The sequence below is a fragment of the Solanum verrucosum genome, unplaced genomic scaffold, assembly GCF_900185275.1.
Source record: "Solanum verrucosum unplaced genomic scaffold, falcon-dt-bn FXZP01000078.1, whole genome shotgun sequence".
In the NCBI taxonomy this organism is placed as follows: domain Eukaryota; kingdom Viridiplantae; phylum Streptophyta; class Magnoliopsida; order Solanales; family Solanaceae; genus Solanum; species Solanum verrucosum.
In genome coordinates, this window is record NW_026020150.1 from 106,680 (window position 1) to 132,925 (window position 26,246).

General features: G+C 36.2%; 1 protein-coding gene across 1 annotated transcript; it reads left to right on the plus strand.

Annotated features, from left to right (window-relative positions):
* Positions 1-7,988: 7,988 nt before the first annotated feature.
* Positions 7,989-23,623, plus strand: LOC125828057 (CBS domain-containing protein CBSCBSPB5-like). Its single transcript, XM_049507362.1, has 16 exons — positions 7,989-8,124; positions 8,217-8,446; positions 18,647-18,798; positions 19,905-20,073; positions 20,173-20,305; positions 20,398-20,568; positions 20,670-20,748; positions 20,840-20,953; positions 21,051-21,117; positions 21,299-21,404; positions 21,482-21,540; positions 22,664-22,770; positions 22,858-22,991; positions 23,093-23,178; positions 23,257-23,346; positions 23,450-23,623. The coding sequence occupies exons 1-16, from the start codon at positions 7,989-7,991 to the stop codon at positions 23,621-23,623; spliced, it is 2,007 nt and encodes a 668-aa protein (XP_049363319.1).
* The last annotated feature ends 2,623 nt before the right edge of the window (positions 23,624-26,246 follow it).

Consider the following 26,246-nt stretch of genomic DNA (forward strand, 5'->3'; position numbering starts at 1 on the left):
GGCATCGCTGTCGGGGAGTGGTGTTGGTTGAAATTCTTTTGGTGAAGTTGAATTGTGTTCTTTTTAGTTATAGTTGAATCTACTTACTTTTAGTTTTGGTTTTTGTGTTGCTTGTTAAAATAGAGGAAATGAGTGTCAACAAAAGCAATGGTAGCCAAGTGGGCGACCAAGATGACATCAGGAAACTCAATGATGTCAATGAGCCGAATGTCAACGACTCAAATCTAGTGGGTGGAGTTGGTGCCATTCGTTTGCCTCCAGTTGAAGGGAACGTTGTGTTCCACATTAAAAGCACCATATTGCAGCTCTTACAACTGAAGGGTTTGTTTGGTGGGTTGGCTCATGAGGATCCCCATGAGCATATAAGGAACTTTGTTGTTCTTTGTGGACCATTCTCCTTTAAGAACATATCTCAAGAATCGATCCGGTTGAGATTGTTCCTATTTTCTCTAATAAGAGAAGCATGTAAGTGGTTGGCTGAGTTGCCAAGAGATTCTATCACTTCGTGGGAAGATCTTGTCAATGCATTCCTAGTGCGATTTTTCCCTCCTTCAAAAGTGATAATTCTTAGGGATAGCATTCTGAATTTTACACACTTGGAGGGTGAGACAATCCATGAGTTGTGGCTGAGATATAAGACACTATTGTTGCAGTGCCTAACTCATGGAATCCCAGATAAGATGCTACTGGATTGTTTTTATAGAGGTCTTGGTCCTGAGAATAGAAGAGTGGCTGACCAACTTTCTCTGGGTGGTCTAATACGACAACCCTATGCAATAGTATCTCAACTCCTTGATCACATGACTAAGACCAACAAAGAGCAAGAGAGGGACCAGAATTTAGCCAAAAAATTGACCCAGCTGGATCTCTTGGCCAAAAAGATCATGGAATTTGAAGTACTGTACAAAAAGAAAGAGAGGTACATTCCTTCTCATGAGCGTAAAAATCCCAAGGATTATGAGGGTGGACAGACATAAGAGATACTCTCACGCATTCTCTACAAAGTCAAAGAACACAATAGAGTGTTGAAAGAGATAAAAGAGAATGTCTCAATGCTAAATTAGATGATTTCTTCTCATTACATATCTATTAAGATACTGGAGACCCAAATGGGTCATATGTTTTCTCATTTCAACTCAAGACAACAAGAAGGGTTGCCTAGTGACACTATGGCAAACCCCAAGAACGAAGTTTAAGTGGGTGCTTGCGTCATGCCCCGACATTAACTAAGGTGCTTCTTGGGAGGAAACCCAAGTTTTTAATGCTTTGTGTTTATTTTTGAATAATGGGTATTGATTGTGCAGGTGTGGAAAAGTGGAATGTGTTTGGAAAGTGCAGGTTGGCGAGCCAAAAGTCTAGTCAGTGACTCGCCGAATAAATCATCAAGCCCGACTTTGACCGTTGTTGGACTCCTAAAACTCACAGGTGAGAGTCATTAAAACTCGATGAGCCCATGGAAGAGTCGGTTACTCACCGAACAAGTCGACGAGCCCGACTTTGTTCGCCGTTTGGACCACCAAATTAACTGGAGGTCCTGTAAAACTCGGTGAGGTAAGTAACCATTCAGCGTGTCGCCGAATGGTTCGACGAGGACGACTAATATTGCCGAAGGGCCACAAACCAAAAGGTTTTAAAGGGGCAAAGGTTCAAAATTTTAAACTCTTTCATATTCCCGCATTTCAGCCTCATACAATCACACCCGCATTGTATATTTTCTTTATTTTTGCAGTTTTATCACTTTTTGCTCGTTGATCTTGTGCTTAGAGTTGGAATACATTGCCACCTAGCTTTACAAATTTATATTTCGGCTAAAAGGTTGGTTTTTCGAACCCTAAACTCTTAAATAACGGTTAAATTCAAATGCAATTGTTTAAAGCTTATTGATGTGTGTTGGGCATGCGTAATTGTGTGCTTGCTTGCGTATTTTAGTTTTGGTATCGTGCCTGAAATGCTTATATTGTTGATTTCCTAAGTTTCGTTTTTTAAAAGTGATCTTAAATTATTTGTTGCGGTATTTTGTTGTTGGGTCTAGTCGGGTGAAGTCTGAGTAACCCAAATTGTACTAAATGACGTGATTTTCCCAATGATGGAGCGTTTGACGTCATTCTTAAGAGAAAAAGTCGTCAAATGGTCAATTTAGGCCAAACCAGGGGAAGTCTGAGTACCCCGGTGGCATTGGTCATATGGGTCTGGGTTTAATTGAATAAGTGTGTTGTTTGATTTTGTTTTTGGGGGATGCGGGCTTGATTTTGGGAAGAGGGGTCAAAAATTGGCACGTTGGGCAGTTAGGCGAGCTGGGTCGAGCTCGCCGAACCTCTTAGTTGTTCACCAAAGTCCCCCTAGATCGCCTTTAATTTCATGATTTGGTTTAGTGTGAGTCTGTAACTTTTGGCGGGAAGCCTGAACTTGCCGAGTTCACTCGGCGACTCGCCGAAAGTCTCCCTTGATCACCTGTTATACGCCCTTAACCCTTAAAACACACTGGAGCTATCGGCGGGCTAGTCTGAGCTCGCCGAACGATGTGGGTGATTCGCCGAAATGCCCTGAACATCGCCGACCTGCCATATTTCTAGGAAATTTTCTGACCAGTCCTTTCAGCGAGCCCGATCTAGCTCGCCAAAGTGACTCGGCGACTTGACGATCGGTTCGGCGAGTCTTTCTGGAACCTATTTTCTGCATTTTTCTTGAATTGTTTCTAACTTTTTTTTGGTGTGTTTTGCAGCTATGGCTAGGACCAACTTGGACGATGCCGCCCCCGCAAACGAGCACGGGGCATCGTGATTAATGAAAGAGCAGCTACTCCATCTAAAAAGGGAAACAAGAACCTCCAAAGGGAGGCAAGGGAAAGGGCAAAGCGCCCACAACTGAGATACCAGAGCACAACTTCGACAGTGATGGGGAGTCCTTTGATTCACAGGCTGCATTCTCTGAGCCTGACGATGACCAACCTATTCAATCCTGGCGACCTGAGATTCGTTCCAGAGTTCGTCAAGGTTCGTCTAGGACCCCGGAGTCTACCCCCTCTGCTGATACAGTGCTAGCTCCAACACAGACAGTGGTTCCAGTGCCACCAGTTCAGGGTCCTCCTCCCTAGCTTCTTAACAGGCTAAAGGATGAGGGATTGAAGACCATCGTTGAAGAAAATAAGCTCTCCACGGACGGTGTAGTGGACAGTTACATATGTGTGGGACACTCTCCGGTTCCATAGGTTTGAGTAGTTCAACAAGCCCCATGGCCCATATATTCCTACATGGGTCGAAGAGTTCTACACGGCATACGGTGACCTGGTACCTAAGGGAAAAAAGAAGGCCAGTGCCTTCAGACAAGTAGAGTCTGTCATGGTCAGGAGGAAAGTAATGAGATGCAGTGGAGAGTATGTAAACATTGTACTTAATAGAGGGACAGATTTTTCCTACCCAAGTTTGACTACCACTACGACACCTATGGATGACCTAAAGGGGTGGCTTGCTCATCTCATTTCTGACACCACCCCGAGGTGGATTGAGGCAGGAGCACCCATTGAGAAGAGGGACTTGAACATCGCCGCTCGGTATTGGTTCGGGTTCATAAGCAGCTCTATTATGCCCTCACAGAATGAGTCTATCCTCCACCATCAAAAGGCAACCTATCTTGGGTCAATCATTGCCCGGAGTAGCATTGACTTGGGACTCTTTATTGAGCAGGAGATGGCCATGAGGGCCAAACAGCTCCAGACGTCCCTTCCTTTCCTAGTACTAATCACAGAGCTATGTCGGTGTGCTGGAGTTCCTCGTGATGAGAAAAAAGACATAGAGGTCACTCCCACATCTTCCACCGATATCTGGCGCATAGAGGCCGAGTACACATGGGATGAGGCAGATAGAAGGAGAGAGGCTCCGGTGGATGCATCCCTGAAAGTTGATGTTGAGTCTATACCTGCAGAGGCATTTTTACCTACTCTGGCTTCCGGGCCTTCAGGTACACCCGCTTCCACTTCTTCCCAGGCTCCTGGTTCTTTTGCTGTTTCCCAGCCCACCAGGATTACTCAGGCTATGATTCTCAAGATGAGGCATCTAGCCCATCTGCCGATATGTGGGCTACCCGGTTCGAGGCCGAGGTGCCTTGGTTGATTGAGCGAGCCATCTTAGTTGCGTTGACACCCCTTCCAGATGTCGATTGATGATCTTACAGCGAGAGTAGAGATCTGTGAGAGAGGACATGGGATTACTTCATAGGTGATGGCTTTGAAAGCTGAGGTTTCAGATTTGAGAAAGGATGTGGACTATCTGAAGTCCACATACTTCACTTCCCTCTTTGAGTTAGCTGAGGATCAGGATGCCCCAGCTAGTTCTGAGATGCCTCCGGCTACTATCGAAGATGTGCCTGTGGATGATGTGGTTGCGGCTGAGTCAGAGGCAGAGACAGATGAGGAGCAGCTTGATGCTGAGGAGGTGACCATCTATGAGGACCTGCTTGATGCTGAGGAGGTGACCATCTATGAGGACCTGCCTGATCTAGAGAGGACGATTGTACAGTCGGTTATTCAGACATCGCTAACAGAGGCGTCCATGGCAGGCTCAGTGTTGCTATTACACTGGGCACTGATGCCCGGGATCAGAGTGTTGCACTGGGCACAGATGCCCCAACAAATGGAGTGACTGTGTAGACAGAATTCTTTTTTATCCCTCTCTGTCGTTTTTATTGACCTTATTTTATTTGTGTTGCATTTAAGGACAACTGCTTTTTGTTTGTGGTAGGGTGATGTATTTCCATACCTACCTCTTATTGATTATATTTTGTATATATATTGAATTTTTGTGTTTTAAATCGTGTGTTGATTTTATCTTGTGGATGTTCGAGCTTGTGGCTCCTTGTTATGAATGAAAATGGTATTTCATCCATCTAAAAAAAATTGTCACCTCGTGTTGTGTTTGAATGTGGTTGTTCTTGTGCAAATTTAAGTATCGATTATGATCAATAACGATGACTTAAATAGTGCTCTTAATAAAAAAAATGAATGCACGGCTACGATGAGGCCAACTGAAGTTGCATAGACAATATGTGGACTTTTTGCATCTCGTTGTGACTAGCCGTTTATCAAATGGAGTGTCTTCTAATGAACATTGCACACTAGCGAAAGTGTGGAGTCTCGTTCGACATTGGTGCTAATGCCTTGTGTGATGAGCTTACCGTGAACCTTGTGTGATGACACCTAGAATTCGCCCCGTTGGTCTGATTGACTAAGTGATGCATGCTCTTGAAATGATCTTAGGCAACGATTTTTAGGAGTGAAACAATTTGACAATATACCTCTTTTTGTGGTCAACCTTGTGAGACGTGTGAACTTTGCTTGAACCCCTTTGAACCTTATCCTTTTCTTGGAAGAAACTTGATGAAATTGTGATCCCTCTTTATCCGTTCACCCATAATCCTCATGAAGTATGGTTTGTTGGAATAGCCAACTTAGGCCAAAAGCCTAAGTTGGGGGTGTGGTGAAAAGAGAAGGTAAATCAAGAATGTTAAGAATTCCCCTTTGAACCGTGGTCTTGAAAAAGATAGAACGCCTCCATATAAAAAAAAGAAAGAAAAGAAAAAGAATGAAAAAGTTGTAAAATAAAGTTGTGAAGTTGCAAAAGAAATGGGATGTCCGATATTCCATTGGAAGTTGAATAATGGGGTAAATTTTTAGCATGATTAAAATGTTGAAGAAAAGGCAGAAAGTGATGTTCAAATCACATTTCATGAGGGTAGCAACCACTGAGCCTAAATGACCATACATTTACACTCAGCCCCGTTACAAACCTTGAAAAGACCTTTTTGATATTGAGTGAGCTGAAACAAAACTTGATTGGAAAATAAGGGAAAACCTATGGGTGAAGTCATGCATGTGTTCATCTTTGTAAGTGTGAGAGTCGTATGTGATTTCGGAGCTATGAATTGTTGAAGAATAGTGTGTGAATATGGAATCATCATTGTTGTGAGGGCATTTGAGTACCTTTGTTGAGCTTAAACTTGCATTTGAAGCAAGTATTGTGAACTTGAGCATCTTTGATAGTGGTAAGTCACAACTTGAATCTTTGAGTGCATAATTAATCATTGCATGAGTAAGTTAAGTCTTGTTGTGTGCATTCATGATTGAGTCTTTTGTAGCACTGTTTGAGACATCCTATTTGAACTGCTGAACTTGAGTTTTACTTGAGGACAAGCAAAAGTTTAAGTTAGGGGTGTTGATGAGTCCGAGATTTGGACTCATAGAGGGCTTTGTTTATAGAGACTTAGTGTCCTCAAATGCTTAATTTGTGCCACTAACTGATGTTAAATCCTTGATTTTCAGGAATATGGGTTGAGGAAAAAAGCAAGGACACTAACATGCAAAAAGGAACAAAACGAGCTGAAAGAATGAAGAAAGGCAAGCCTGGTGATCGCCAAGTTCACTTAGCGAATCACCAAATGACTATCTGACCGCCTAAAGTTCCAGTATGCCAAGCTCTGAGGGAAGAACCCAAGTCGGCGATAGAAAGGAGAAGTCAGCGGATCGCTGAGTAGTTCCGCCATGCAGTGATAGATCGTCCAAAGTTACAGACGTTGAGGATGCTGAATGCCAAAGCAAAAGGGCGATAGAAGAGACCAAAGGGCGGCTCACGGAGTGGTTCGGCGAGCCCGACTTACTTCACCGATTGACTCTTCGCAGCACATTTTTGGAGACATTATATATGTTTTTGAACATTTAGTTTAGTATCAAATAAACTTTAGAAAAAATTATTATTAAGTTCTTAGCATCTGGAGACAGTTTTCTCTAGTTTACCTTAGCTTTAGAGGATTGAAGAAATTCACTTTTGAGAATTTGGAAGTGGGTCTTTGAGAACCTTCAAATTGGAGTATTATAAGGATGGAATCACTATTACCCAGTTGATGGATAATCAATTTGGTAACGGTTTTTACCTTTTTATAAAGTCTAGTTAAAACCTCAATTCTTGGGGTGTGATTATGTGATTATGGGATGATTTAATTTATAGGTATTGTTAATTGTTAGTTTAAATGCTATTTAAAAGTGAGTTTAATCATTAATCGTGGTTTAATTTAAGAATTGTAGTTGCAAATGCAGTTCTATGTTTGTGTTCTTGGCTCGCTTGAGAGAGAGGTTTTAGAACTATGGTTTTTTATAGATGGTTTGTGGGTATTGGGTTGACCTGGGTTCAGCTCGACAGAGTGAATTCTAAACCTAATCCCACACATTCAGCTCGAGAAAGTGAACGGATTAAGGTGTGGGTTGCTCTTATTTTGCATGCTTGTTGATGTTCGAGAGAAATCACTTGATTTAGGGTAAATTGTTTGAGAGAAAATTTACCTCCCTTATAGCTTAGCCTACACATTAATATCTAGTTATTTTCTAATAGTTGCAATTACCCATATGTCTATAATAGCCTTTAATGGATCACTTCCCAAGAATCCATCTCATTATTGCTAATTCTTATTGTTTGTGATGTTGTTTGTAAGTGATAATCAAAACCAAAACCCCCTATTTATTCCTATGACTGATTTGACCACATTTATACTTCCCAATTGAATCTTAAACACGTACCGCTCCATGTGGGATTCAACCCCAACTCATTTAGTTGGGTTTTATACAGATTTACGATCGTTGAACACCTAGAATTGGATGAGTTGTGCTTAAAACGTTAAATCAATATGTTGCCGACCAATGCCATCATGCCCCCTCAGGCTAGTGGGCCTACAGGTACATCTGGTCCCTCTACTTATGGCACTCCTAGTACTACTGTTCCACCCCTCCCTCTTCTTCTGTTGTTGTTGCTGCCTCCCGACCTCCTATCACCCAGGCCATGTTGTACAAGATGGGCCATCTAGCCCAATCTGCTGATGTGTGTGCCTCATGGGTAGAGGCTGCTATGCTGGACTGATAGAGCGGGCAATTGTTGCCCTCCTAGCTCTTATTAGGGTTGATATGAGGGAGTAGCAGGACTTGATCGATAGCTATAGGATGGCTCTAAATGCCCTTACAGTGCGGGTTGAGCTTGAGAGCAGAGCCAGGGTGCTACCGATTCTGTGACGACCTTGAAGGTCGATATTGTTGGGCTGCGCAAGATGTGGACGAGCTAAAGTCCACTGACTTATCGATGTTGTTTGGTACAGTGGATATCCCTGAGGTCCCGAGCACTGATATGCTAGCCTATTCTGAGGTCCCTTGGCTGGTACGACCTGAGATAATGTAAGGGCAGATGAGGCAGAGGTAGAGTCCGAGATAGAGACAAATGAGGAGCAGTTCGGTGTTAGAGAAGAGGTCGTGCATGATGATTTGGCAAACCTGGAGGGTGCGATGAGTGAGAAAGTTGTGCAGGCCTCTTTGAGGGACACTTCTATGGTAGGCTCTAGTGGAGCCAAGGATGCTAAAGAGCCGGGCACTGATGCCCAAACAGAGGGAATGACCGATATGCAGACTTCACCACAGGTCTAGCCTGGCAGGATGAATCTTTTTCCTATATATATATCTTGTTTTTTTATCCATATTGGTCCATTGTTTTTAATGTTTAAATGGTTTTGAACCAATTTTAAAAATTTCCACCTCTTGATGTGTGTGAAAGTGGTTGTTCTCTTGCAATTTCGAGTGTCGATTGTGATCAATACCGATGGCTTGAATAGTGCTCCTATGTGATCGACATGTATGTGCAAATCCGATGAGGCGAATTGAGTTGCAGAAATCATATGTGAACTCATAGCATCTCATTGTGACTGTGCAATTTGTTGAGTGGGACTCTTATGATGATCGTTGCACGCTTGCATAAATGGTAAGGCCTTGTTTGATGATTGTGTTGAATGTCGTGTGTGGTGGGGTTGACTTGAAATGCATGCGTGGTTATGCCTAGAACTTGCCTCGTTGGTCGAATTGGCTAGTGTGAGCGAACGATAGAAATGATCTTAGGAAATTTGTGAAGAGTGAGCCAATTCTGCCATTATACCTCTTTGTGGCCTCCTTGTGAAAGTGTGAACCTAACTTGATACCACTTGAGCCTACCCCTTTTCTTTGGAAGAAACTTGAACACATGTGACCCCTTTTCTTTCCCACCTATAATCTTCATGGAGCATTGGTTGTTTTTGAATAGCCAACTTAGGCCAAAAGCCTAAGTTGGGGGTGTGGTGAAAAAGGAGGCAAATCAAGAAGTTTGAGAAATTTCCCCTCATTTTTTGAAAGATTGTGTTAAAAAAAATGGAACCCCTCCATATAATAAAAAAAATGAGAGAAGAAGAGAAATGAAAAGAAGAAGAAGATTGAAAAATAAAAGAATTGTTGAAATAAAGTGTGAGCAATGAGAAAATCAAATGGTGTATCCAATGAAGTTTGATTGAAATAATAGGGTGTGGATTTTGAGAATAAAAAATTGTTATAGAGAATGTGAAAGATTGAAATACAAGCCATGCTTCATGAAAGTAGAAGTCACTAAGCCTAAATGATCATACCATTACCCTCAGCCTCGTTACAAGCCTTGAAATACCTTTGTGATCTTGAACGATCTTATTATCTTGTTAATTCAAAAATACGAGCAAGCCTATGGGAAATGATCATGCATGTGTTTGTGTTTGAGAGGGTGAGAGTTGTTTGTGATTCCTACATTCTTGTCACGACCCAAGCCTAAGGTCTAGACGTGACCGGCGAATGGGGAACCCGAAGGAACCCCAAACAAGCCTCATAGCGTATCATTACACATCATTGGTCGCGGAAGCAATTAAAATGACCATAAGCGATAAGCATAATCAAGGGGGAAATCGGGACTAAGGGAGCAAGAGGAAAAAAAAAGGAATGATACATAAATACAATAGATGAGTCAAGCTCAAGCATAATACACAACTTGTCCAACACCACCTCTAAACATGGGTACTTAGCGGGGGCCAAGACAAACTACCGGGCTCACCCTCATAGTCAAAACATAACTAAAAAGGAAAAGTCTTATACATAGCAAAAGATCATAAGCAACGTCCCCGGAATGGAGGACTCACCAATAACCTCGATAGAAAATCGTATTAGCCACGTAGAGGAGGATGGTCACGCGGGGCTCCGGTCCCTACATGGTGACATCATGTAGGCATAGAGTATGCATTAGTATGTTTGAATGTACTAAGTATATGGGATGCAATGCAATGCAATAATAGATGGACATCATAGGCAAAATGCATAATCATACCCGATAGATAACATATTGATGAGATAATATGTATAATGATGCTTACATAAAAATCATATTTAGTGGGACGTAGTACATGTGTGGCGAGTGACCATCAATATAGTATTTCCAAGGCCTACCACCCCCTTGGAGAGGCGAAAGAGGTACAAACCCCTCAATGTGGTTACCCGGGCCTACCACCCCCCGAGCTAGGGACCAAGGTACAAACCCCTCGATGTGGTTATACGGGCCTACTACCCCCCGTACTAGGCAACCAAGGTACCAACCCCTCGATACGGTTACCCGGGCCTACAACCCCCCGAGCTAGGCTTGGTCGACTCACAACACTTATATAGAGAAAATCATATACATGTATCCATTTCATCATCATTTCAATGATTATATGACCATCCGACTCATAGGACGTACATTGGACCTTCCATTTCCTAAGAATTCTATAAGTGGACATTTTATCAAACACATGGTGGGCTATTGTTCATGTAAATAATATCATGCATTTCAAGAGTACTAAGTCCAACCAATTCCAAAAATCCATATAAATCAGCCCACCAACAACATACATATATATATATCAACCTTCATAATTTGATCATGGAAGCATGAAAACCATAAACGTCACATAATAATTCCATTTCATGATAATATGCAAAATATACCATAATGGGGTGTGTAGTAGTAATTCCATACTTCAAGAGTTCATAAATAACCATAAGGACCCATAAACTTGAAGTAAAATAGAGGATAAATGGTTGGACTTGTGGAAAGGAAGGTTTCCACAATCAAACCCACATACCTCAACTTTGGAGAATCCTTGATGAAGATTGGAATGGAGAATTGAAGCTTGAGATTGAGTCTTGAATCCGGAATTAGAGCTTGAGATCTTTGAATTTGGTTGAAGATCTTGGTGGAATTTTGGAGAGGGCTTAGAGAGTGTTTTTGAGTGTTTTGAAGTTAGAAAAAAAATATGACTAAGTATGGGACATATTCCCTTTAAAAAAAAACGTCCCAACACTTAGCCTCAAAAATGAGGCTTTAAAAAAAAAACAGCTTACTGAAAATTGCAAATCTGCACAGACATGTTTTACGAAAATGGTCATAACTCCCTCATCCTAACTTGGAATGAGGTCAAACCAAGTGCGTTGGAAAGCTAACTCAAAGGGCTTTAATTTAATAGGTAGTGGCCCTTCCAGTTCCTTGTGTGCTAAGAGATATGCCTCTTTAAAGTTGACCCTCCAAATCGCATTTTTTGCGATTTTTGAATTTTGATACAGTTGCTCTAGAATTCGGGTTAGACCCATTTCCCACTCAATTTGACCCCCTGAATAAGAATATGAAGTCAAATTTCCGAAATCATGCACGGATTTTGAGATATATGGAAATTACAATTATAGGTGTTTCCGAAGCACATTTTCGGTCATTTTTGGGGTCGTTTCAATTCTGAAAAATTTGATGTTTTTTGTGTGAAGATGGGATCGTTTTTGTTGTGAGGGAATTCGAATGCTTTTATTGAGCTTGAACTTGCATTCGAAGCAAGCATTGTGAGTTTGAGTCCAATTGATGACGTTAAGTCACAATTTGAAACTTAGAGTGCACAATTGAAGCATGTGTAGTTTGAACCTCTTATGTGCATGCATGTTGAGTCTTGAGTAGCTCTGTTTGTAGACATCCTTGTTGAACTTATTGATCTTGAGTTTTACTTGAGGACAAGCAAAAGTTTAAGTTGGAGGTGTTCATGAGTCTGAGATTTCAACTCATATAGGGCTTTGTTTTCTTAGTTTTATTGTCCTCAAATGCCTAATTTATGGTCCGAACTGATATTAAAATGTTGATTTGCAGCAAAGAAGGCAAAAGGAGCAAGGCAAGGACATTACCGGGCAAAAAGAAGCAAAAAAAGCTGAAGAAGTTGAAGGAAGGCAATCCTAGTGATCGCCAAGACCACTTGGTGAGCCGTCGAATGGAAAGTTCTAGACTTCCAGCCCTAGGGAGAAGCCAAATTGGCAATGGATTTGGACATTCGACGAACCACCGAACGGATCGGCAACACCAACTGGGATCGCCTAAAGTCATAGAACCATGAGGATAAAAGGTTAAGGAAAACCGATAATGAAATGGAGCAAAAGGCGCATCACCGACTTGGTCGACGATGCTCGACTTACTTCACCTAATGGTCCTGAAGGAGAAAATTTGTGAAACTATCAATTGAAATTTAAAAAGAGTTTTTAGAGGGCTCCGAGAGTTTTGAATTTTTCTCTGTATTTTTGAAATTTTCCTGAGTTTTCCATTGTTAAACTTAGAGCTTTTGATACTTAGTTTTGAAGAATTTTCATTTGGGTTTTTAAATTAACTTGATTTGAAGCATTGTAGAGATTTGGGAACCATTACCTAGTTCATGGCTAATATCATTGGTAATTGTTTCGTCCTTTTTTTTTATGTGTGGCTAAAAGCCCAATTCTTAGGGTGTGATCATGTGATTATTGGCTTAATTATCTAATGAGTAATGATATTTATTGATTTAAATGCTTAATTGAAGTGGGTTTAATCTATAGATGTGTATTAATCTATGAATTGTAGTTGCAAATGCAATTCTAATTTAGTGTACTGGGTTTACTTGAGAAAGAGGTTTTAGAACCAAGGTTTTCGATTGAAGAATGTATTTATTGGGTTTATGTGGGTTCAGCTTGAGAGAGTGAATTCTAAACTTGATTCTACCCATCTAACTCGAGAGAGTAGATAAATTAAGGTTTTGGGTTGTTTATACTACTGAGCTTGTCGAGGTTCGAGAGAACTCGCTTGAATTGTAATAGTTGTTCGAGAGAAAGCTATTGCATCTATAGTCTAGCCTACCTACTGAGATTTAACAATTGTTAGTAAATTCCAATTACCCATAGAGCAAAATTAGCCTATAATCGATCACATCCCCGAGAATTCCTCCCTACTTTTTGTTTTCTCTGTTGTCGAAGTTGTTTTAGTTGCTAATTGACAAACCAATTCTCCCATCTGACATTTGTGTCACCATTTCAATTTATCTAAATTTTTTCGATAATTTCTATTCCTACAATCGATTAGATCGTTTTATAACTTCATAACTGAATTCAAACTTGTACCGCTCCCTGTGGGTTCGACCCCAACTCATTTGTTGGGTTTTATACCAGATTATGATCATCTACACCTAGTATTGGATGAGGTGTAGTTGAGCGTTTATCAGTAGCCATGGATGATTGTCGAATATCATTTTTATGGATGATTTTGGTTATCATATAAATTACTGTTGTATTCTTGCTTTAGTTTTTCATGTTTGATTACCATTGAGATAAATCCATTATCTATTCTTGAACTTGAGAGAAGAATAGGTAGATAGAACCATAGAATACAAGGAGTGTGATCTTTCTTGCAAACCACTTGTTTAGATTTGTGTTTAGGATTGAGACTCAGACAAACATTGTGCTTGGTTAAGAAACAAGATGAAAAATAAATGCTCTATAATTGAGTTTTTCGATACCCACTCAACGATGTAGTTAGGCGGTCAATTGGGGTAGGTGGTTAGAGGTCGAGAGATCATGATTATAATATCAACCCTCTAAATCAAGAATTTGATACCTATAAGAAATCCATGAAAGAGATGTGATACATGAATCCTTAGCATGTTGCAGGCCCTAAAATGGTCCCTTTTATTGTTTTAATACAGAAATTGAAGTTGTCCATTGTTAATTACTTTCAAGTATTAAATAATTGCAATCATAGTAGTAATAACAACCAAATCAAGTTCTTGAACTACGCTTGCTTTAAATTGTATATTGAGTTGAATTAGATGTAAATTGATTGTTAAGTCTTTTGGGTTCAAAAATCTGGCTCTAAAAGAGCCACTATATTACTATTGTGATCACGTACACTTGCGTGTGTCCATTAGAGAGAAACAATATGTATCTATCATACGACTAAGCCTCTTTAGATACAAGATTGAATGAATAAAAGTGATACAAGATTGAATAAGTACAAGTGATACAAGAGCGAAGGAACATAAATAATATAAGAGTGAATGAATATAAGTGATACAAAAGAGAAAAAATATAAATGATATAAGAGTGAGAGCTCAAAACACATAATTTAGCCAACATGCACGTATAAATATAGTCCCTTGACACCTCAAAATATATCGAAATATAGCCTAAATGCACGAATGAATACAACAAATATAGTAGTCCAACATCTCAAAAAATATAGATATACAAAAGGAGAGATGAAATATACAATCCAATGAGAGATGGTGAGAGAGGGAGTGAGGGATGCAATCTAAAGCACGTATGAATACAACAAATCTAGTCTCTTGAGACCTCAAAAATATAGAAATGCAGACAGATAGTGGTGGAAATATATATATATATATATATATATATATATATATATATATATATATATATATATATATATGTATACTAAAAGTGAGAAGCCACAAAAGTAAAAGTGGAGATACTATTTTACCCCTATCTTAATTTAAAATGATATAAAATATCTAAGCAATTAAATATTAAATAATAATTATATCATATTATATTATATTAAATACAAAAAATGGAAAGGTATTAAAGACAAAAGTTGATCCTAATAATAATATTAATAGAAATAATTAATAATAATAAACCCTTAAAAATTGATTAACTAAACAAAACTGCACTAAAAGATTGTAGTAACTATAATGTGAAGTCCAACCATTTGCATGTTCATTTACTATGGGCTACAGTGGCGGACCCAGGATTTTCACAAAGTGGGTTCAAGATATAAAAATATACCTAATATTATTTGTAATTTTTATGAGGCTAACAACATACATATCTGACTATACTAAACAATGTTAATACATTTGAAAAAAAATTACATTGACTTATGAATGAGACGGTAAATAACAAGATGGACGAAAAACTAGGCTTCAATATAAACTAAGAAAATAAAAGAATATTATGAATGATTTCTCTTCATTCAACATTTAACAAATAAAAATAAAATATTAAACAAAATAATTATAACCTTAATTTCATAATCGAATACATAAAAATATACCTAATATTATTTGTAATTTTTTGTTGATTTTAGAATGATAAGGGATTTTTTAGTTGAAGAAATAAAAAATAACCACACTAATCATATATGTATATATAAAGACTAGAATCAAGAGCGAAAAACATTCAACAAAGAAGAAGACAAAAGGGTTTTTAGAATTGAGAATAATAGGGATTAGTGCCTTTTTGGTTGAATTTTTTTTAAAAAAAAGAAAAACAAAAAGAACAAAAGTTGTTGACTATTGGACTTTTAATTGTAAAAGTAAAAAGTTGTTTTACTTTTTATAGTTTCTAACTAAAAGGACAAAAGTTACACCTACATAGAGGACAAAACTATGTGTGAACGTTTTATATATCAATAAAATGAATTAAAACTAAAATGTGGCAATGGGGATTCGATCCTGGGTTGGCTGGAAAAATTGAACCCCCTCAACCACTCGGCTAAGCTTCAGACTTGAGTTAGTGGGTTCAAAATTTAATATATACATATAAAATTTTAAAAACTGATTAAATATACATATATATACAGTGTTATTTTTCAACGAAGTGGGTTCATATGAACCAACTAGAACCACTGTAGGTCCGTCCCTGATGGGCTATGGCCATACAACTTCCACGACTCTTTACTCCTCTTTTTTTGTTTTGAATTTTATTAAATTTTTTATTTGTTATGTTTATAGAATGTATAGTTACAATTTGCACTTAAATATTTTAAAATAAATGATTGATTTGAGGCCAAAATATTAACATTTGATGATTATCTTTGTCTTTCAATTTTTCATTTTGGGACTTTCATTTATAATATACTAAGTCAAAAATAGAATTACTAAAATATCAATCAAAAGTTTATTAATATTTTTACCCCTTAATCCTATAATATCTTTTATGTTATTATTGTACCTAAAATTAAATATATGTTGCAAATTGGATGGTGAATTTATATTATTAAATTGTAGTAAGTTATTATTATCAAGAAGACAAAAAGAGCGTAATTGTATTGTTTAATTACTAATCCATGAAATACAGTCAGGCATCATGGATGTACCTTTAATTCTTTACTACTAGCTAGAATCAATTGCATGTCTCTCCATTCTCCAATATATCTTTTGAGCTTTCTACAGAATTCTAGGCAAACTTTTGGCTTATAAATACCATGTGCATGAGGTAAAATTATTATTGGCAAATATAGAAGCTAATTTGCTTTTCAGAGCTCAGAAGAAAAAAGAAACGAATTTCATCAATTACATTAAAATGCTTAAGCATGGAGATTGTCGATTAAGGTAGAAGATTGTAGTGGAGTGTTCTCTTGCTTTCCTAAGGGTTTAGGCATAGTGGTATCTGTCGTAGTAGTACTTTTATTCTTGTACTGTCTTGCTTTTGCTTTGTACCACCAATTGGTTTTATTATGTTTCAATTATTGCACTTTTTTCTTGTTCTTGTTATTGTTTTCATTATAGTTGTTATATTATATTATATTCTCTTCACTGTCAGTTTTTTCTTTTTTCATATTTACTCTGATTTTCTCTACTCGACTGAAGTTGAGGGTCTTCTGAATTGAAGTAAGGTCTGTGCACACCCTACACTCCCTAGAAGGATTTCACGACATATGTTATTATTATAAAAGAAATAGTTATAAAATCAGACAACAAATTTAAACATTTGGGCTGAATTGATAAATGTACATCTATTTTGCTTTGTTAGCAAGTTTTGTCGAGAAATATGTTTATTCATCATGTTTGATTTGTTATCGATAATTTTTAAGATTTCTTTTGTCTTTAAATTTCAATTCTTTTAGTTAATTTAGTATTTAGAGGTATTTACATGCATTTACAGTAATCTAGAGCATGAAATTCAATCGACATATATTTCTATATACCATTATGGGGCTATATGATATTGATTTTCTTCACGTATTTAGTGTTAGATGGTAACTTTGTTTGTCCTCTTTTTTGAGTTTATTTCTATTTAGCAAATAAATATCTATAGTCATGAATTACAGTAAATACAATACAAGTTCAAATTTTATATCCACAAATTTTAAATGATGTCTCCGTATCATAACGACAAATATTTTCTCAACAGACATAATTTTTAAAACACATTTTTGATTTATTATTTTGTTACACAAATATTATAATAAAATTTGAAAATATATAGGCAACGCATGTTCCATGTAATTAGTATATATATATATATGTTATGGTGTGTGAAGTAATGAATGTGATGTCAAGCATCGCTGGTAAATTGTCTCTATTTTTGTCAGAAATAAGTATTATCTTATTCTGGAGAAAAATATGATGCATACTTCGTTATACATAATTTGCAAATTATAGGATTTGTCAGTGCAATTACTTCTCTCTCATGGTCTGTGCCTTTAGTTTTTCCTCTTTAAACTTGTAGCTTCCGAATTCCGAATATGGATAACTTATTGATTCAATATTTATTTTCTATCTATAATCTATATGAATAAAGTTTTGTTTCTTCTATTTTTTGTGTGTTTTTTCTCTATTAGAGTTCACCAATCTAATTTTTATGAATTTTTTTTACAATTATCGTAAGTCTGTATTATTATTTGGCTCAAATAGTCATTTGTGACTTTATTGAAAGTGTGTTAACTACTAAACAAAGTTAAAAAATTACCGATAATAGCTTCAAAGGAATTGATTTACTGATGGTACGTTCGAAGGAATTGCTTTTAAACATTACAATGTGCCCGTCATTTGGTGTTTCTTGATGCACATTAAAAAAAATACTACTCACTTCACACGATTTGCACAAAATTTTAATTGTTCCAACAAATCTATAAAAATTTACATGAAATACACGTGTCCCGAGATTAGTATATATAATAAGTACAATCGTTTGATACCTCAAAATGTCGAAATACAATAGAGAAGGGTGAAAATATAAAATACAACAAGAGCAGATGAATATATATCGAGAAAGATGGAAATACATCATATACAATTATCTAACACCTTAAAAAAATATAAAAATATAGAGAGAGTGAAAATACAAAATAGATTGGGAGAGGGGGCAAGGAGAGAGACGATGTAATTTAAAAGCAAGTATAAGTAGAAGAAATACAGTGGTGTGACACCTCAAGATGTTTAAAAATAGAGAGAGAAAGTGGTGGAAATTAAAGAAATACTATATATATGGTTGTGAAATTGGAAATTGCATTGCCCAATGTTGATTTATATGGTTGACGTGGAATGATGTGGTATGCCAAAACCTCTAGGAACACGCGCAACATCCTCCAAACACTCATTCAATTCAGTTTTTGATCATTTTGAAAAAAATGAAGAATTTTGGTTGAAATCTTGTTGTTCAATGTAACGTTCACTCTGTTAATTTTGATATATCCATTCTATTTTTCTCGAAATTAATTTGTTTGTGCAATGTATGCATGCGCAGATGGTAACGAGTGTAGGAGGAAGAACGGCATCGAGGAGAAGCTTGTCAATGACAAGCTTATCCTCCCATCCGAAAGAGAAAACAACAGTCAGTAATGCTGGGGGACTCCCTGTGTCTCCTCATCGGAAATCTCTATTCTCTTCTCGTTCCATGTGTGTTTTCTTTTCATTGCCTCATTACATATATATCTGCAACGTAATTTATTGGATGAGCACATAAATCTTTATTTTCATCAACTTGTTATCGTAGCTACATTCTCATTTAGATGGTTGAATGTAGTATTGGTCCTCCCATTGAACCATATATGTATATAATGTAGAATTTGCCTCTGGAGCTTGTAATTTTGGGAGCTGCTGATGTCATTGCTTCACGTTCGCCTATTAATAATTTTGGAAAAGTCTGTCCCAAGATTGATTAAATTTCTGATGTATCCGTAAAAGATGTTACCTATTATAAATATTGCTTAAATGACAATGTAGAAATTATAAGCTTCGGCATTAAATGTATTGCAATTGCAAATTAGCTAATATTGTAGCCAGTAAGAGGGTCTATATCTGGACTTCATTGCCTTATTGAACACTTCAGATGGGTGGTATCATACGCTACTAGAAACAAAGGTTTTTTCGCATGAAATTTGTGCTATAGAATATGATTTGCCCATTCATTTTTAAACTAACCAACTCCAGTGGGAAAACTGTGTTGTAGCAAATAGACTCTCACTAAAATAGTGGGAAGCGTCCTAATTTTACCATATGAAATAATTACTATTTTTTCCTTTTCACAATATGCATGGGAATAACCACTTAAACATTTTTCAGTAGGAATTCAATGGGAAAATGGTGACTTTTAAGTAGTGATACTTCCATTAAGATTTTCCAAAGGACATGGAAAAGCTGCTTGAAATTGTATCGAACTTCATACACTAGCTGCATTAAATCACCAAAATTCAACACAGACTACATGTAACGTTTCTGCCGATTTGTGCAGTTGGTGAATGATAAAATTTTATTTTATTTTTTTGCCTTGCTTCTTCTGTTTTAGGGTATATTCACTTCTTTAGACCTAAGATGTTGATCAATCGAGCGAAAACTTCTTTTATGCAAGTCATAGCCAAGAGATTTCCTTGCTAGTAAATATACTTGATTTTCTAAAATCATATGGGATTACGTACTTGCTAACTTATATAATCATAGGCTCGGATTTACTTGTGTATTACTTTTCAAATTAGATGATTGCTTCTCTCTGACATATGAAACAGGGGTTTGACTGGAGAGAGGACAGTGAAGAGACTTCGGCTTTCTAAAGCTCTAATGGTACCTGATTCTACAAGTATTTATGATGCTTGCCGCAAGATGGCTGCTCACAGAGTTGATGCTTTATTGTTGACTGACTCGAATGCATTACTATGTGGTATATTGACGGATAAGGTTAAACTCAATCATTCTTTTCACTCAGTAGTCTCAAGTATAAGTTGATATAGTTGACTTACTCTTCCTTTGTGTAATCGTGTTTCTTTCTTCCCGAAGGATATAACAACCAGAGTTATTGCAAGTGAAGTCAATATTCAGGAAACACCCGTTTCAAAGGTTATGACAAAACATCCCATTTTTGTGCTTTCAGACACACTTGCTGTAGAAGCATTGAAGAAAATGGTGCTAGGTTGGTGTATTTGAAATAACGAAATGTATTAATTTTTTGCAACTTTATGCTACATCTCATTCTGAGTATGGTTGGTTACTTACTCACTGTAGGAAAATTTAGACATTTGCCAGTTGTAGAAAATGGTGAGGTCATTGCTTTGCTTGATATAGCAAAATGTCTTTATGATGCTATTGCTCGCCTTGAAAGGGCAGCAGAGAAAGGAAAGGCAATTGTAGCTGCTGTTGAGGGAGTTGAAAAAAATTGGGGAGCATCTGCTTCTGGTTGGTTGTCGAACATTTTGTCTTGTGTTACTGATGACTTTACCCAGTTCATGTGACTCATTGATGCTCATTGCAAGTGACATTTGTTAACCTTTTTTCAGGTTCTGATTCATTTATTGAAACCCTTCGGGAGAGAATGTTTCGGCCTTCACTCTCTACAATCATTTCTGAGAATCCAAAGTAGGTAATATCTTCACTTTTAATCTCCTAAAGAATATAACAGAAGATAGATTTTCTGCAAGTCACCAGCCATTTTTTACGGTGTTTCCAGAACTGTTACAGTTGAACCAAACGATACTGTTTTAGACGCAGCAAAAAAGATGTTTGAATCTCAAACAAGCTCGGCTATTGTGGCTGTTGATAAGAAACCACAAGGAATTTTAACGTGAGTATTCTCCCCATATTAACAAGCCAAACTATGTATAGTGTTGTAATGAATGGCATGCTAACCACCAAAAAGAGATTCCTCGCGGTCTCTGCAGTTCAAAGGACATACTGATGCGAGTCATAGCACAAGATCTTTCACCAGAGTCCATTGTTGTTGAGAGGGTATGTAGTTACTCTTGTATATCAGTCTTCATACAATAATAATTAATTCAAATCAAAGAAATTGACAACTTTTGTATTATTTCTTTACTACTTTTTATTCTTTGCTTCATATGTTTGGGTGTTAGAAGAAAACTTGATCCCTGAAAACTTTCATACTTAATGACTTACGTCATCCATCCAGGTAATGACTCCCAATCCTGAATGTGCTACAACAGATACATCTATTGTTGATGCTTTACATACAATGCATGACGGGAAATTTTTACACCTACCTGTAATTGATAAAGGTAGGCAGCATTGACCTTTCAGTGTACATTTTACAAGTGTTTATCATCTTTTCCTGATCTTATTACATTTGCTGCAGATGGAATTGTAGTTGCTGTGGTTGATGTGCTTCATATCACTCATGCAGCTGTTGCCACGGTAAGGCATGCAGCAGACACACATGTTACTTTTTCGTGACAGATTCCAAATGTTGTCGCTATGCATTTCTAGTATCTTTCAACGAGTTTAGAATCTCCAGAAAGTATCCACCTCATCATGTCTCTACTTTAGCTAGCACTGAACGCACACGCACTTGCTCATGTAAATTTCTCAAGATCATGCACTCACAATTGGTCTTGTCTGGGAAAATGTTAACCAGTAGGGAATTACAGTGTGAGGAATTGTACCCTCAACAACAAGGTGGTAGTTTAGGTAGCCGACCAAATGATAAGGTACAATGATTCCCCTATTAAAATATGAGATTGCAGTAAGCTTTGTCTGGATTTTTTAGGCATTTGACATGAATAAAATATTTATCATCTGTGTTGCTCCGACTCTTAAAAGATGTTGTGTGTGCGTAAAATCCTTCAAAAGTAGTCCATTATTGAAAAATCCAACACAGGTGCGACAACATTTCAGGAGAGTCCAAACAACACAACAAATAACCAAGTTTCTAAATAAGTAGTCCGTCCCTTCAGAGACATTCCCTAAAGTTGGATATTTTTGTAAGAGAAGCATATAATTGAAAAATAGGAAAAAGAAATATGTTTTCCCTACGCGGGAGTGCATCCGGAAAAGTCGCCCTCCAATTCAGATACCAGACACCGGGTGGAAAACCAAAATAAAGAACGACTACGAGGACTTAGAGCCTTAATTACAGGTTCATATTAACCTAGTACCTTTGGCTAATATTTTGTTTGTCTATTCTGTCCGTCATATATAGGTTATCTGCCTCTTTTAAGCCTATGAGCGGACAAAAGTTAATGGAGTTCATTTCATATTTTGTTGAAATATATGTATAGAATTAAGCTTGGTTGAATGTTGTCTGCTTGAGGATATTACCAAAACTCTTGCTACTGATTATGGCCTTTCTGGATGTGGTGCTAGTATTCAATTGTCTTGTTTCTGTAACGGGCTAAATCATCATGTATGTTAGTTTCCCATATAAATATTGCTGAATATCGATATTTTCTTAAGAAATGGAATTATGTCTACACATAACATACTATGTCTTCTTGTTACCCAAGCTTTATATATTCGTTATCTACTGCTCACTAACTAGGTGGGAAATACTTCTGGAGTGAATAATGAAGTTGCAAATACTAGGATGCAAAAGTTTTGGGATTCAGCTATGGAATTGTCTCCAGATGACGAGGAAGAGACACGAAGGTTAGAAACTTCCTTTGGTATTATATCGGTGCTAATTACAAAATTTTATAGTTAACTCGAACACTCATTTATATGACATGATGTCAGCATTTCTTCCTTGAAATTGGCTTCTGAAGGGGCAGAATTGAGAAGATGTATTTCTTATCCTTCGTCAAGCCTGCCTAATACTTTTTCATTCAAGATTCAAGACAGAACAGGAAGGATGCACAGATTCAACTGCAGTATGTTATTTTCAATCTTAATAAGAACTTGTCATATATATATGACCTTGAAATATATACAAATCAGTAAAGGTGATGTTTTGAGTTGCATACTTATTCAGACATCGGGAGCATGAGAGATCTGATAACAGCAATTATTCAAAGAGTGGGGGATGACATAAAGCGGAAGAACCTTCCTCAAATTCTGGTGGGGATTGGTTGTAATTGTGCATGTGTTTCTCCTGACTTGATGATATAATCATTGGTAATATATACCCTGTTGCAGTATGAAGATGAAGACCATGACAAGGTTGTTCTAGCAACAGAAAGTGATCTCACTGCTGCAGTTGACCATGCAAGATGTGCAGGTTGGAAGGTATATATATATGGATCAAATTGAATATTCCTTAAATCACTACTCAGAGCTACATTTAATTAACATGATATGATGTAATGAGAGAAATGATGAACTTCAACAGGGATTAAGATTGCACTTAGACTATTCAGGAAAGAATGGGCGTAGGAAGGGTTCAAGCTCCAACAGTTTGGATACACAATCTGCATGGGCCGCAGCTTACAGTGCCGTAGTAGCTGGTGCTGCATTAGTTGCAGGTTTAGGCGTAATAGCATTCCTAAGGAGATCTACTAACTAATTATTATTTCACAAATTAAATACATTTCCCATCTCCCGTACATTTCACAAATACATTTCCCATCTGCTTTAGCTTTTTAATACATAACTGCACGAAAAGTTTTATCATGGTAGAGGCACAACCAACAACTCTACTTTAGGGCCAGTTATGAGCAGAAAGGTGGACGTAAGGAGTATTTTAGAACCGATAGATGGATGGAGGGTAGTTTTGTACCAATTCAAATACTTGAGGGGCATTTTAGGCCCTTCTCCATTTTTTTATTATTAACATGCATAAAGTAATAATAAACAATGATAAAATCATTAAGTATGTCTCAAAATTACTTTAGTGTGGAATTGCAATCAAAATACCCCAAAAGGCCTGGTGATAAGGGTGTACATAGGTCACGTTGGATTGAATTTTTTAAATACCATACCAAATTAATTGTGTCGATTTCTAAATATATAGACCAAAGAAAATCAATAAAAGTGGAATATTCAACCTTGGATTCTTCACATTTTTTGCTAATTAAGTCTCCAAACATAACATATAACTTGTACTTCAAATTTTTTCTTTGAATCATAGTAAGATACAACGAAAATATGAGATAAGTGATGTCATTGTACTAAAACATTTAACAAAAATATAGTTAAATCATATAATAAAACATTGATAATTAATATGTCATGTAACACCCCATAAGTTTTTAACATTTAAGATAGCAGCTTTATATTTGACGATTGATTTATCGTATATCTTGTCAAGTGTCAACCATCATTGAGATGTCGGAAGAATAATGATAATTAGATGGTTATATCAAGGAATGATTATATAAAGTCACTTGAAATTCATAGACGGAAGTTAGAGGCTAAAGGGAGTCTTGAAACAAAAATCTCAAGCGATGAATTTACTATAAGAGTTTTGATATAATTTATTTTATGGGCTAACTTAGGATGAGAATTACTCCCAATATATAAGGATTTAAAATACTGCTATGATAAGAATAACAAAAGAAAATGAAGAGAAAGATAGAAAAACGGAAATTGAAAAAATAAAACAACAAGCAAAAAAGGAAGTACAACAATTAGAGGAAATAAAAAATACTAAAATAATAGAACTAGAAAAAGAGTTAGCAGTATTAAAAGAAATGTATGAAATTAATCAGAAAGAAAAAGAACAAAAAACAGAATTAGCAAATGAGATAAATAAATTAAGGAAAAATTGCAATTAGAAGAAGAACTAGATGAAAACAACCAAGATAATCTACCTAAAATAAGAGTTGATGAAATAAACGACGATGATCTAGATGAACAACATTCAGAAACAAGTGAAACATATACAGAACTCTTAGAAAACATGACAAAAAATCCAGAAGTAAATACAGGTGATGTAGAAATGGATGAAAAACCCAGTACATCAGGAATAAAAAACGCAAAAAACTTAAATCCAAAATATTATAATGCTAACTATGAACAATATGACAAAAATAAAACTATATGGGATAAATAATTGAATAAAAAATGGACACCAAAACAAATAACGGAACAACATAATTTCTTTGACTTGGACTGTGTAGAAGATATAAATAAAACAATCCAACTATGGATGGCCTACGTATCAAAACAACTAATAGATAACAAAATAGGAATGACAGAAACACCAAGATATATAGAAAGAATACTTATGGAACAGTAAAATTATGGTTACAAAACATACCAAACGAAAGTTTAAATACCTTAAGAAGTAATAAAAAATTTGATAAAGAAACAACAACAACTATGGAAATATTATATAAATACGAAATAGCTATAAGAAATGAATTTAGTAGTATGACAACAGAAGTAGAAGAACAAAATAAGGAAAAATTATTAATAGAAATTTAATGTCAAAATTAGCAATATGTAATATGTGCTATATAGATGAATATACATGTACATTTAGAGAATACTATTATAAAGGAACATACAGTACAGAAGAAAGTAAAGAAATAAGAAAATTATATTTTACAAAATTACCAGAACCTTTTAATTCAAAAATAATAAAAAATTGGAATGAAACAAGATTAACAGATACCTTAGGACCTAGAATGAAATTCTTACAACGCTAGTTTATAGAACTATGTGAAAAACATAAAGAAGAAATAAAAATGAAAAAGATATTAGTAAAAAACTTAGCATGTTGCAAAAATAAAACGGCACCCCAATTTGGATGTACAGATAGATATTATAATAAAAAAACACAGATCAAAATATAAATATAAAAAACCAAGAAGAAGATACTATGTAAAAAATTATAAAACTAAAAGACCATATAGGCCAAAGAAAAAATTAACAGAATGTACTTGTTATAATTGTGGAAAAATAGGACATATAGCTAGAGATTGTAAATTACCTAAAAATCCAAAGAAAAAACAAATATCAGAAATAATAATAAACGATGAAAAATATATGCAAATAGAATACATAGATTATGAATTAGAAAGTGAGGATAGCATATATGAAATATCAGAAAATGAAATAGAAATGGAATCAGATAATGAGTTCTATACAAATGACTAAAAAGGATATACAAATAATAACTAAAGCAGAATATCAAGATGAAGAATCTTTAGAACAAAAAAAAAATATTTGATAATAATATATTT